Source organism: Anopheles aquasalis, chromosome 3, assembly GCF_943734665.1.
Source record: "Anopheles aquasalis chromosome 3, idAnoAquaMG_Q_19, whole genome shotgun sequence".
Classification (NCBI taxonomy): Eukaryota; Metazoa; Arthropoda; class Insecta; order Diptera; family Culicidae; genus Anopheles; species Anopheles aquasalis.
Window position 1 is genome coordinate 59,816,049 of NC_064878.1, and position 14,024 is coordinate 59,830,072.

At 46.5% G+C, this 14,024-nt stretch overlaps 4 protein-coding genes across 5 annotated transcripts in view; 1 reads left to right on the forward strand and 3 right to left on the reverse strand.

Moving 5' to 3' along the window:
• Nucleotides 1-184: 184 nt before the first annotated feature.
• LOC126575360 (uncharacterized) lies at nt 185-5,387 on the reverse strand. The gene is made up of 9 exons (XM_050236011.1): nt 4,828-5,387; nt 4,573-4,755; nt 4,302-4,500; nt 4,044-4,228; nt 2,326-3,318; nt 2,161-2,265; nt 1,990-2,080; nt 1,739-1,909; nt 185-1,675 (listed from the first exon to the last, which is right to left on the reverse strand). Exons 1-9 carry the CDS (start codon nt 5,340-5,342, stop codon nt 1,562-1,564), a joined length of 2,556 nt encoding a protein of 851 aa, XP_050091968.1. The 5' UTR covers nt 5,343-5,387; the 3' UTR covers nt 185-1,561.
• A 143-nt stretch (nt 5,388-5,530) lies between these two features.
• Nucleotides 5,531-7,884, reverse strand: LOC126575358 (transcription factor grauzone-like). The gene is made up of 4 exons (XM_050236009.1): nt 6,397-7,884; nt 6,150-6,326; nt 5,881-6,079; nt 5,531-5,811 (listed from the first exon to the last, which is right to left on the reverse strand). Exons 1-4 carry the CDS (start codon nt 7,857-7,859, stop codon nt 5,599-5,601), a joined length of 2,052 nt encoding a protein of 683 aa, XP_050091966.1. The 5' UTR covers nt 7,860-7,884; the 3' UTR covers nt 5,531-5,598.
• A 104-nt stretch (nt 7,885-7,988) lies between these two features.
• LOC126575359 (transcription factor grauzone-like) lies at nt 7,989-9,834 on the reverse strand. Its single transcript, XM_050236010.1, has 4 exons — nt 8,808-9,834; nt 8,559-8,735; nt 8,296-8,494; nt 7,989-8,220 (listed from the first exon to the last, which is right to left on the reverse strand). The coding sequence occupies exons 1-4, from the start codon at nt 9,776-9,778 to the stop codon at nt 8,047-8,049; spliced, it is 1,521 nt and encodes a 506-aa protein (XP_050091967.1). The 5' UTR covers nt 9,779-9,834; the 3' UTR covers nt 7,989-8,046.
• Nucleotides 9,835-13,550: 3,716 nt separating this feature from the next.
• LOC126577516 (uncharacterized) overlaps nt 13,551-14,024 on the forward strand; it is a 44,947-nt gene continuing 44,473 nt past the window's right edge. The window contains exon 1 of one of the 2 annotated variants that reach the window (XM_050239190.1): nt 13,551-13,814. The gene's annotated coding sequence lies outside the window, so the exon portion shown is untranslated. The remainder of the gene's footprint in view (nt 13,815-14,024) is intronic. The other variant, XM_050239191.1, reaches the window with a different exon arrangement.

Sequence of the window (14,024 nt, forward strand, 5' to 3'; positions counted from 1 at the left end):
CATGCTATCATTCTTCCGATGAGCTCTATTACCGAGCATGTTGTCCTACCGTTCCGTACTTGCACCAAAATAGGATTGATCTGTACCGAAAGTAAGAAGTTTGGAGAGCAAACATACTTAACGGATCCCTTTTCGTTTCTAGGATGTCATGAGGATCGGGAGACCATCCGTCGGAAAAGTGATCTGGGATTATAAACACTTTAATCGTCTTAATTAGAGCGCCTTTTCCACGATTGATCGTACTAATTTTTCATTATGTAATGGCGTGGATTGTTAAGCAGTATTTCGAGATGCTTCCCATTGTTTTTTTCATTATCCCTCTTGGATTAGTATTGCTTCTTGCATCGGCTGGCTATCGTTTCACTTATGTTTTTCCTTTGACTCATTATTTCTATGTTTTACATTCTATTATTTAGCTACACTAGCAAGAACAGAAGCTCCCGTATTAAATCGCTGGGATACTCACATGTGTCGTCTACCAGGTGACCAACCGTTGATTGAGACCACTCTCATTGACTAGCGTACGCTCCTTGCTTCCTTTTTTTACTGGCTGTGGGCGCATTTTGCTTGGAAAACATCACGAAACTCAAAGTTACCCGTAAAGGGTTCCTTACACAGGGGGCTATGCTCCCCTTACGACAGGCCGGGCCATAAAATCTTACATTAAAAGGATTCTGAAATCTCCTCGCGATTTCTTGAGCACAACGTTGACTCATTGTTTCGACATCTTCTCTCTCTCTCTCTTTATGTGGGGCGTAGGATCGATGGGAACGTCAATATTTGTTGCTAAACGAAACTGAGCCGAACACCGGATACAAGATTGGTTTCGCTTAAAACTTAGTTTACAAATTGCATTCTAACTAAATCACGACTCGTCCTCGTTCCTCGTTTCATTGTAAAGAATGAAGCATGTCGGGCATGCCAATAAAACCTGTTTCTACTACTTTAAGTGAAGAGAGTTAATATGAATTGTAAAGTTAAAATTACTAATGAATACTCTCTGGGTGAAAAAAAACCAGCTGCAACTGCTTGGAAGAAGTAAACTAAACGGAAAACAACAGGAATCAGGAATGAATAACCCGTCGCGGCATCGGTCCGCATACTGTATTGTAACGAGATGGCTTTCACGCGGAAAACTAATTCAATTGCCACATTGCAGAGGGGTTTATAGTGTCTTGTGTGTTTCTGTTCATTCGGTTAGGAGGGAATGATATTTCTGTTTCTGTATATATGTGAGCGAGGAGAATGTACGTGCGAGTGTTTATAAAGGAACCATATATCTTAGATAAGCTTAGAGGAGAAAAAAAGGGAAATAGAAAAGATATAAGGAACAGATCGTAATGAACCGCAAAAGTTGCGATGCTCATTTCATCAAAGTATGAGCCAGCCAACCAGCTAGCCAGCCAGCCAGCTATGCTTGCTGCCTATTTGTTGCTTGAAATGCGTTTCCTGGTGTCGCGCAACTTTACCACCAACCGCCACTGTACCGCTGGAAAACATTGCTCCAGAGAACAGCGAATATGCTCCGCCGCTAGGCTAGTGCTGGCTGCAGTGCGCTCTGTTAACTCCAGGTAAGATCGTAGCCCTTCCAGTTAGCGTTTGGTGCAAGGTAGACGCGCTGGCCGTTGTAGAAGAAGGACACGACGCCCCTGTAGGCGGTGCGTGGTACGCCACTCTGTAAAAACGATCGGTGAGGACATGACAAACCGAAATCTGGACTAAGCGTTCTTCTACTCACCTTAAAGTCATCCATCAGTCCGAGACTCTTGGTCGCGCGCTTATACTGTTCTTTGGTGTGGTAGGCAATGCGGACCGGTTCCCGTGTCATCACTATGCCCCGCTTCAGTTCGTCCAGCGTCACCACCGGGCTTTGGTAAATGGTTTTAAGGAATGCCTCATCATAGACGGACTGTGGGGATGTACCATAGAAGAAGATTAGATTCGTAGCGAAATAACTGCAGAACAAAGCAGCCTAGTCACAATCCATACCTTGACCAGATAGGTCAAATTTGATTTGGTGAAACTAACAAACTCTTCGCTTAGTTTAATGTACTTTAAGTGCTTATCGAAGAACAGTCCGCTGAAGGATTTAAAAGAAGCAAAAGAATGTTAAGAGCTGGCCAATGTACTCCTGCAGTGTAGTAGCTCAACGATACTGACTTGGACACACCCACTTTACCAAACGTACGCGTCCGTGGCAACTCCGGGCGGATACAGGCACGTTCTTTTCTCTGCTCCGGTTGCCTGATCCAATCATCCCAAAAACTGTAATGAAAAAGAGGTGTTAACCCTTTCTGTCTTGCCACCACTGGGAGCGATGCTTACGCTTTGGGCCACTTTGGTTCCAGTTCGTCCCACAGATCCTTCGTCAGCATCCAACCGAGCCCGGGGAAGAAATCGGAACGGTATAGCAGATCGTGGGCTGCAGTATCGATGAGGCCCTCTTTGCCGTTATCGTTCCACGCTGAAACACACCACAACGACCGGTCACGCTTCAGCACCGGGTACGTACCGAGGAAGTACTCATAGAAATCGGGAGCAACACTCAAATCGTCCTCGACGATGATGACCGAATCGAAACCCTGCCGGAACACGGTCCGCAACGCCCAACCGTAGTGACGTGAGATCTTGTAGTAGCCTTTGTACTTTTTCTCCTTCAGTGGTACGGGAATGTCGGATTGGTCCGGTTGCTGGATGAGCGTCACTTCGTCTTTGTACGAGAGAATGGTGTTCCGCGTTGGCTCGTCATCGCAATCCTGCGAGACAATGATCGGGAACTGCTCCGGGCTGGGCCGGTAACGGATTAGATCATCCAAACATTTATTAACCGAAATGCGATTGCAAGCGAAAACGATGACTGGAATCACCGGAAAGGCGGGATCATTGTTGATGTAGCGCTGCTGGAATTTACTCAGCACCCTATCCGCCTCCGGTTGTCCGTCGGTGTCGGGTGGTTGAGCTGGAGCCGCTGCATCGATCGTTTGGCCGTCTTTCGCACCACCGATCGGCTGCACGGCATCTTGCCGCCCGACAGTTGGGCGTGCGGTTGTTTCTGCGACCAAGGGCTTTCCTTCGCTGGGCCGTGGCTGTTTCCGCAGGATGCTTATAATGTCCCGGTACAGGGTTTGTCGGTTGTTTGTAAACGTTTTAACGTTTTCCTCGAAATTCTCCACCTTCTCCATCAGACGATTATCGCGCCAAGGTTCCGATGGCCGTGCAGTGCGCAAAAACGCCAGATAGGTCATCAGCACCCAGACGACCAGCAGGCCGAAAAGCAAGAAGGGTTTTCGTGGTCGCATCGCGTTATCGCACACCGAACGGAGCAGCAAAGCACGGATGACCGCGTGATCTTAGCGCCACTAGACTAGCGGGGACTATAAGCGAGTTGCGCTATTTTGCGCCACTTCCCCAGCCACCGAAAGGCCACTCGAAGAGCCAACCAACCACGTTACGCATAAAACCAGGTTCTCACGCACTCCGTCTATTGTTTCCGTCTAACTATCTGACCCGCACACGCAACCTCGTGGGCCCCGGGGAATTTACGCACGATTCTATCACTCTTCGCGACTATCTTTATCGCTAAAACGCCCGGCTACACACAGCAACCGCTCCAGCAGTTGCCCCTCGCGCGAGAGGCGCGCGATAAGCTGTCTGCTGTCCAAACCAGCCAGTTCGCCGCTTCCATCGATCCAGAGCACAGAATTTTGCCAGCAGGGCGATCGGCGCAATGGCCTAGAAGTCCCTGCTAAGCCCCACTCGCGCACGAACTAAGTATTTTCTGGGAAGATCTCGATTTTCCAGCGCACGATCACGGAGTACGTGGAAAAGTGTACTCAGCTGGTTGTTTTGGTCGACAACTGAATTCACCTCAAAAAAAGGACGGCTCAATTTCACCTCTGGCTCTGATGTCGTGGATACAGAAAGGAACCTGTTGCCAGCCAGTTCTTCAACCGGTTCCGCCGATAACCGATGATTCAAAATGGACGTTGGTGCATAGTTTTCGTTTATTGCTTATCTCTCTACACAAACGATTGATTGGTCACACAATAGGTGTGTCTGATTTTGGTCGTTTATGAAGGAACTTACTCTCGTACTCTTTGCGACTTCTTTCCCACTCTGCCGGATGCACCTTCTTTTTATGCGCGTGCATGTTGGCGGAAGAGTTGAATGTTTTTGAACAATGCGGGCAATTGTAAAGCACATTTCCTGTGTGGATGGTCATATGTTCCTGCAAGCAAAGACAACGTAATGCGTTAATGCGCAACCTCATACCGCTGATACCCCTTCGGGGTCTCGCGTACCTGCAGCGTGAAGGCTCTCTTGAACGCCTTATTGCAAATGGTGCACTCGAACGTTCTTGTCTTCCGATGGGCAAACATTTTGTGACTCTGCAGCGCCACGGAGTTAGGTGCGCTTTTACCACATACATCGCAAATTTGCGGCTCGCCGCTGGTCTGGTGTCGGTAAACGTGCTTTCGCAGACTGTCCGCATTCTTTAGCCTATCGCAGAATAAGAATAATGTTGGCGGGAGCATTTAATTTGATCCTTTGCGCGATCCCTATTACACATACCATTTTTCACAAATGACGCACTGCACTCGATTGTTCGGTTCCGTGCCCGTGGTATGTTGTAACTTTTGATGGTTTCGGAGTTGTGCTCGCGATTTGAAAGTATTCGGGCAAACGTTGCAAACAAATTTATCCGGTCCGTGTATCCTTTCCAAGTGCTGTGAGGCGGCTTTTTCGCTGGGAAAACTATAATGATAATACAGGCGAGACGATAATGTAGAAAGAACTGCAACTTGCAACGAATTCATGGAACCTTACCTTTTGCAACATTCGGAACACCAGTAACTCGTGTCCTCGCAATCACTCCTACGGGGTGCTTTTATTGGTGTGTGCAGCGTGGCTTGCTCCATCGGATTCGGAGTCTGGTCATGGCTGTGATCCGTTCTACCTTCTGTTACGGCTGTTTCTTGGCCCTGTGTAGCCTCGATAGTGGTCCCAGACGAGGGAAGCACAATTTCCAAATCAATGATCAGGTTTGATGCTGTTTCGACTATCTTTTCGGATTCGTCTTCGCTTCTATCAGTCGTATATTTCCCGGGAGCACAAATCTCTTGTCGATGAAGCCGTTCCACTTCGTTGTAAAACGTGTGAAATTCGAATACTCGCTTACAGCAATTACTACAAATGCACTGGCTGGAAAGGTGGTTTTGCTTGAACCAAAAATGCTGGCACAGGATAAACACCATCTCCGCATCGATACAGGTGAGAACCGTATCTTCCTTGCATTCCGTGCACAGAAAGCAGTACTCCGCGATTCCATCCTCTTCGTCCATTTCAAGGTTTAACACGGATTTAATCCTTACCGAATCAACGCAGGATTTTGTGATTTAGTGGTTTTTGTTTTGATCCCATCGCCCCCCCCCCCCCCCCCCACCCCACCAAAAAGGGTGGTTCTCTGTGTTTAGATCAGTTCGTCGTGTGATCGAGAAAGCATTGGAAAATGATTTTCCTTCCTTTTTTATTTTGGAGTCGTCAACAGTAGATCAATCAACGACCCTTCGATTTTGGCTGATTGCTATGGATGAAACATTATGATGGCACTGGCGTTGAGTCCGAACCCGTTTGACCGTTCTGTTTCTCATAGATAGCACGGAGTTGATCCGAGCGTTCTTTTAAATGTTCCTCCATTTCGGCTGGATGTTTTTTCTTTCTATGACTATGCATGTTTGCGCCAGATTTAAACGTCCTGGGACAAAACGTACACTGGTACAGCGATTCGCCGGTATGCACGGCCATGTGCTCCTGAAAAATCATAGAATATCAAGCAAAAGCAGTTAGAGAGCATGCACGTACGATCAATAACTAGCTTACCTTCAGTGCTTTCTTACGAACGAATGTCTTTTTGCAAATTATACACTCGAATGGGCATTCCTTTGCGTGTACGTAGCGTTTGTGTGACCGCAGAGACTCTGGATGCTTTGCTATTTTTCCGCATATATCACATACCAGTGGTTTTTTGTTAGGATCATGCAGGAACATATGTGTGCTCAGATTGGCAGCACTCTTTAACCTGAAATCAGATAGAAAAAATGCTTATTCTCAACGAACCTGCTGCTGAACCTTGACACTAAAGCTCTTACCATCTTTGGCAAATGTTGCACTGCACAGGTTTTACATTGATCTCGGAGTGCTTCGTCTTTTTGTGATAATAATAGGCAAAATGTGACTTGAACGATTCCGGACAGCTTTCGCACATGTATCGTACCGGACCATGCACGTTTGCATAATGTCGTCTCGCATTCTCCTTGGTCCGATAGCTAAAATGAAAAAAAGAGCATGATGTTTCACGGCAAAGGAGTTTCCTTTGGAAACATCTCATCACCCTACCTTTTCAAGCACACCTTACAAACGAATTCTTCGTTAGTCACATCGAAGTTCGCATCTTGATGCTCGATTTTATGTGCCTGAAGTTCTCGTCGCAGTTTGAAGCTAGCATCACACTGGTCACATTTGTAGGCCTTGTGATGCTTTCGGTGTATCATCAGTAGTAATCGTTTTGGGAATTGCATATCGCAGAACTCGCAGGCGTAGAAGATGCCGTCCGGTTTATCGTGCGTTGAAAGATGACTTCTGTATGCAATATTGCTGAGGTACGATTGCGAGCACTGGCTACAGGTAAACGCATTGGGATCGTTTTGTAGAATAACATGGTCCAATAAGTTGCGCCGGTTCGTATACTGTTCGCCGCAACACGTAATGTGTCCTTTAATTTTATGCTCCTCTTGAAAATGCCGCATAACTTGCGGGAAAGTGGATGATTTTGCTCCACAAATGACACAATCTAAATTGCAATGTTGCCTGATCAGCTCATCTGTTCTTCGGTTCTGCCGCACACTGGATACCGGTGCGCTCAATTTGCTCTTATCTGGTGCATCTTCTGCTTGGTCAAAATCAACTTCATTATCGATGTCCATCAGTATCATTCCTAGAAGACTGTTTTCTTCGTCACCCGATTCTTGCTGTAAATTGTTCATTGTTGGTACTTGCGTTTCCGTTTCGGTTGACTCTTGTGTCTGCAGCTGTGCTGAGACATCAGAATCAGAACCATCTTCAGAACCATCCAGATATTCAGGTTCGTCGCAATTATCGAACGGCAGTGTTTCTTGCCAGTCGTCATCTTCCAACAAAGATGGTTCTTGCTGGCGGCATTCTGAAGTCATCTGTAGATCCTTCGTCTGAGTCATTCTCAATATTTCCTCGCCAGACTCATCTGCAGATTCAGTTTCAGTCTTTTCAAATCTCTCGGAAATCTGCGAGACATTTGCATCAAGCCCATTGACCAAGTCTTCGGTTAACTCCGGTGGTGCCTCAATCGTTGATGGCGTAGCGTCAATAATCGATTGTGTCTCGTCCCGCTCCGATCCAGTTAAAGTATTAGATGCTTCGGAAGTATTATCGGTCTCGCCTTCAGGCCATAGTTGACTCGTATCACGTTCCGGGTCTTGAAAATCAACCCGCCCCCCGTTCAACTGTTGAACTGCAAATATTTTCTGGCCATCCTTGAGGACAAGCGCACTCTTTTCTTCGTCTTCTGCCACGTAGCTGAAATCTGTTCCGGCCTGTTTAAAGTACAGTTCATGGGCCAGCTTCACCTGAGTGCTAAACCGATCAAACGCAGTAAGTTGCTGCCAACAGCCGATGCAAATTTGGTGCTTCGGTATGATGTTCTGTTCGAACAGGAAATAACACGCCACCACGCTGATTGCTGCCTCTTTGCTATCTTCACTGGCAAATTTCAAAAGCACTTCATTCTGCAAACACAGCGAACAAATCGAAACGCCGGTTTCCATTTCCCACACCACTTTATGAGCGGAAAACTCGGAAAATCGCGGGAAATCGCGGGAAATGCCGCAAACCAAAACAAACCTGCGTCACTGACATTCCATTTTCATTTATACGACCTGGTAGAGCACTCGATTTATTTTTAAAAAAATCAAACGGTTCAAAAGGACAGGAGTTTAACGGAGATCGCGATCTTCAATCTTTTACAGTGGATTTTATGAAGCGTTCTTCGTATTGCTTGCGACTACTTTCCCACTCTGTGGGATGCATCTTCTTTTTGTGGGAATGCATATTGGCATTTGAGTTAAACGTTTTCGTACACCACGGGCAGTTATACAAAGCCTCACCTGTGTGCACGGCCATGTGTTCCTGCAAGGAGAGCGTGGGATTAGAATACCGGTATTGCGACAGTCGTTTACATTTCAGTAACTACTATGCACGTACTCGTAGTGTTACTGCTCGCTTAAATGCTTTGCCACAAATGGCACACTGGAACGATTTCTCCTGCTCATGCACAAACCGCTTATGGGCTTTCAGAGCCGTTGCATTTGGGGCGCGTTTACCGCAAACCTCGCAAATATTCGGTCTATTGCTTGTTCCATGTCGGCTCATGTGTTTGGAGAGATTGGCGCCGTTTTTCAACCTACAATCGTATACACAAATGATATCACTATCACTGCAATAGTCTGATTGAGTGCTGTTCATACCATTTCTTGCAGATGCTACATTCGACACCAAACGAGGATTGGGGTGCGTGATGAATTCGCTGATGGTGCCTAAACTGTGCTGTCGACTTGAATGTTTTTGAGCAGACATCACAAATGCACCTGTCCGGACCGTGCACATTTTCCGTGTGGCGCTTGAGTGCTAAATTCGTGCTATAGCTGTAAAGAAACAATCGATTCATAACAACACCAAATCACTTAGTGCCTTACCCACTAAGAAGGCGGCCTTACCTTTTGGAACACTCTTTGCAAACAAATGATTCCGGTTTCTGTTCGTGCCGTTGCTTCCGATGAAGTTTAAGCTCGTGGCAATTGTGGAATACCAGATCGCAATCTTCGCACCGAAACTGCTTACACCGTCGCGTATGTATGTTCAGCTGGTATCTTCTACCGAAACTCTTGAGGCAGGTGTGGCATTTGTAGATTTTGGTATCGGCAGGAGCATGTTTTAGCGAATGCTCACACAAAGCGTTGGACGATGAAAACGATTTGCCACAGAGGCTGCATGTGAATACCTTCGGATCGATCGTAAACTTCACGTGATCGAGCAACCGCAACCGTTGCCGGAACCGTCGGCCACAGCAATCGACATATCCTGCCTGATGATGTTCCGTTCGGAAATGAGATCTAAGTTCAATAAAGCCGGGCAATACCTGTTTGCACACGCCACACGCCAGTCGACAATGGTCGTTTATTAGTCCGTTTTCATCTACCGCCAATTCGCCTTCAGTTATGGTTTCATCATCCGCCTCCCACACCACTTCCGAAGAAACACCGTCATCCGAGGAATCGATCCGCGGAATCGAGAGAAATTCTACCTCCGAAGCGTACTCCTTCGATCTTTGTTCTGCATCGGTTTCATCGGACTCATCCCGAATCCTTTCGAAGGTTTTCTGTCCCGGAGCACAATCTGTGGTTATCTGTTCCTCCGCCGAATTCTGTGGAACAAGTCTCTTGATTGTTGGTTCGTGTGCCTCGTGATGAATCCGTTCAATTTCTAGGTAGAATTTGTGAAACTCTGAGAGAGGATTCCAACAATTTTCACAAACGAATTGGGTCCGCACCAGCTCCGGCGTGAGCCAGAAATGCTTGCACACAATTCTTTCTATCTCCTCCCACGGTGTTTCGTTATTAATGGAGCGACTATCGGATAACTGCAAGCAAAGCGCACACGGCGTGGTAATTTGAGTATCTTGCTTCATGTTTCGATAAATCCAGAATTTTGTACGCTCGATTACGTTTTTTGTGGGCTTCCAGCATGTATTTATTTACAAAAGGCACACGGACAACACGGGCACCTTTTGACAAAACTGGGTGATTTTAATTTTGGTTTTGCCGTTTACAACACGTGTTCGGATGGTGATATTATAGCACAATTGTATTATTTGAAAAATTATAGCTGAAAAAACCAGTACATGAGAACCGAATTTTATTTTCCATCGTTGATTTTGGTAATCGCTTATTTAACACCAGCCACCAACATTACATTCCGTCTTGAAAACCTTCAAGTAGTGCCTATCGTTCCAACAAATTCTTTTCCATCCACTTGGGCTTCTCTTTTTAATGCCAATCTGATGAATTCCTAAAATCATGATCTAAATTTTCATCTTCTACGCCTGTATTTTAGTGTTTCTTTCATACAAGATCCTCATGTGAATCAATTCTGATTCACCGCCTTTTTTAATAGTCCCGCTGCCTCGTTTTGTGCACACTCCAGTTCAACGGCCTTCTCTCCAAGTTCTTTCCGACACAAAAGGAGACACTCGCAGGTGGGTTAAATGGAATGAAAGAACAAATCCGGTACAAGCGGATTGCCCACACGAAATTTGCACCTGGGCGCGCCCCTGTCTGGTAGGTGAGGAGCTAAAGCGCCTCCAGGTCCCGTTGTTCTATCTCGAGCGAAATCCTTCGCCAATGTGACGAAGTAACGTTCTTGCTCTTCCCATTCGAAACGTATTCCCAAAAGTTGTTTTATTTATGAGGATAAAAGCATCATATGTTAAAAGAAACTGTGTTAACGTTATGCGATCGCATGGGATAGTGAAGGAGGCTGAGAAAGACAAAAGAAAGAGAGTGAACAAAATAAACCAAACACCGGTCAGTGGCGCAACGGAGGAGCTTATTCGCGCCGATCATCGAACTGAAAACGCACCAAGAACGATTCTGAACCGGCGCGAATGAACAGAATAATTTATGCCAGCACGATGGTTGGGTGCAGGTATGCTAAAACCAGCTGAACTTTGCTGAATTGATTGTCTTTCGGATGTAGACCTGCTGGAACCTCTTCACGTTTTATAACACAAAATTTCGCATTCAAAGTTTTCATATCATCGTTCTTGATCTTCTGATCTATTTTTCATGCAAGATAAAAAGACACGTAAACAGGTGACCCACGAGCATAATATGCTGGTAACGATGAGTCGTAGGACAATGTACGCTACTCAGCATATTCATTAATCATCCTCCAACAGACCCCTACATCCCCAAATAGTAGTAGCGTAACGAAGAATAACCTAATCCTCACTTGCGTTCTAAACCATCAGATAGCCAGATGACCATCCGATCCGTGAGATCCTGCGCCACGATAAGCGCGATCAACGTTCGGCGACGGCGACAACGATGCTAAATCGAACACGAAACGAGACAAGCACGATTCATCGATGCAATCACTGGTGGACGATCGGTTTCCATAATCAGCACTGGTCATCATTAGATGGCCATAATACGAACCTTCCATTGATTGTTCTGGTTGGTTCTCGTATCCATACGTTGGAGAACTTGCGCTGAAAAGAGTTCTCGCTTTGATAGAAGAAAATTTGCGACCACAGCGCGCCTCTAGCCGGGAAATCCATCTGCACTGTGACCTGATTCGCAGCAATTATGAGCGAATGAAGTAGTTTCTGAATCCGACCGGCAGGGCTCTAGAACATTAGGCGCACGGAACTGTTGAATCTCTGGCGCTGATCAGCCGGCAGACCCGAGCCCGGGGGTAGCGCTTTCATGCTTTATAGCGGATCATCGCCTGACATCGTCAGCCATGTGGTGCCAAGATTAGACGCCATACGTCTCGCTGCACGGCACAACATGTGAGAACGGAGCAGACCAGCGAGCCAGCCTCTCGGCATTGTCATTTTGAGGCACACCAAAGCACCGTCTGCTGTATACGATCTGGGATTGCCCGCTGCCGCTGCACAGAAGTTCGTTCGTAGAACGGTAAAGGCTGTATGGGGTAAGATGACACAGCCAAGTTTTATCATTCTTTTTTATACTCGCATCACTCCCGTTTCCCTTCTATTATCTCGTTCTTTTTCTTCGAAGAGCACTGCGCTCAGAACTTACCGTCAGTCGAGCAGATGAGGTTGGCTGATTTTATCGGACTTTAAATGAATGAGAATGATATCGTTCTGGAGGTTCGCTCGCTCCGCCGCTCATGGCTTCTCCATCCTGTTTATACGTTGTTTCGCGCTACTGAGTATGGGAATGTTGCCATTCGCCGACGGTGGTTTAATTCTTGCCTGCTTGCCGAGGCTCAACTACGTTTAACGATCAATCTCCGACTCCTGGGGCACCACACACTGTACTGGTCGTTGAGTGCTGTTTCTAGTGAAATGAAGAAATTCCCATACGAACGTGTACGAATGATTTGTTGGTTTAATCCCACAATTCGGACAGTGTTTCGATCGCAAGATAAAAAAAAAGTTTCCAAGAGCTGACAACGCTCACCATAAGCAGGATTATCAACATATAAGGTCACAAGAATGAGTTGCTTTTGTTGTCCAACTGAAATTTGCTGGTACCTAACAGGTTCCCAGTAAAAGCTCATGAGCTCTTATGCGTCGTTGTCCTTGATCTCAACGGACGAAAAGATACGATAAAAAAAAAGAAACAAGCTGTAAGCCCTTGCTTGCCGGTGGTAACTGACTGGCTGGTAACTGGTTTCTCCAAAGCCTACGAGGAGCCTCGCCAAGTCGCGGTTTCGTCCGTGCTGCATCATCGTCCCGGGTGCAAGCCATCACGGGGTCCTTTCTTTCTCAACCGATCCTTCCGGTTTTTTGGCCTCGTCTCAGTCTCGATCGCTCTCCACCCTTTTGGACCGTGCACCGAAAGGAAAAAGAAAACAAAAACGAAACCAGCGAAACGATCGGTGCCATTTGTTATCCAACCGTCGACTCTTCTGCTGCTGCTGCTTCAGCTGTTGCTTCTGCTGCCATTCTTCGCGATCACATACAATCCTCACAAGAACCCCTCCGCTCGATGGCAGGGTTTCCAAGGAATGGAACGAAAATAAATCGATAATTTTACCATCTCGAATGCGAAGATACTGAAACTTCATTAACCCTTGGGTGGCATGGCTTTTGAACCCAACGTACCACTGGAGTAGTGCGGAGATAAATTGGAGGTACGTCGATTGCATTCTTGCAGCACCTACATATCATGTTTGCTGCATTTTACAAATGCAGACGACAAGCTTCTTTAAAATTTATAATGGGTTTATTGTTAAACATAATACATTTTATTCGCCCTACCGGTCAAGGTTTACTTAAAAGCAATCAAAGAAAATCAGAGAATGTTGCAAACACAGTTACTCCTGGCACATTAAAACAGAACTGTCGAAGGCCTGCGCAAAAAAATAGCAAAACCAACAAGCAGTCGCTCCTTTTTGGATCCCGAAATCCCCGAAAAGTCGCCTCGCTGTGTTCGGACCCGAGCGGCATTGCGGCAACATCTTTTCCATCTTGGCTGTTCGCGGCCTCACCATCAAGCAATCCCTCTGCCTCTCTTTATCTCTCTCACTCTGTCTCTCTCCTTCTCCCTTTCTCGTGATGCGATTGTTCTTCTTTGGCTGCTCTTTCTCAGCTGGTTCAAGGTTTCGCCGCCGATCGCCGATCGCGATCGTGAGTTTGCTCGCTGCACCGGGCGGCAAAGGCGGCGGTTCGTATCACTCCCCCCTTTAGTTTGTCTTAAGCCATCGCTAGGAGAGGGTTCGTCGCTTGCTGGCGCTGCTAGTCGAGACAAGTTTCTTCTCACGTTCGCTCGGTGCTGTGTAGCCGCATGTCTCGCTAGTGTTTGTGTGCTAGTGTGTCTGAGCGGATCGTTTGCGTGCTGAGATCGTTCTCATTGTTGAAGGTATAGGCGGCGTATTGTGAAGCCGTCACTGCTGCCGCTGCCACTCGTGGCCACTAGTAACGCAACGAAACGACTGCTATCGGCCCTCACACGGTGCATGCATGTTAGATGGTAAGAGTGTCCGTAAATGTCTGTTTTTTTTTTAACATATATAAGGACGGACGAGCCGTATGTTTACCGTAAATGTCTGTTAGTAAAGTCAAAGATTCATAGTACAATTTTTGTGAATCTGTGGCTTATGGGCACCAAGAAGCATGCCTTATAAATAGCTGCCAGCGATCGCTCGTTATAGAGTGCTAATATGCAAAAATGTGGTGGGTT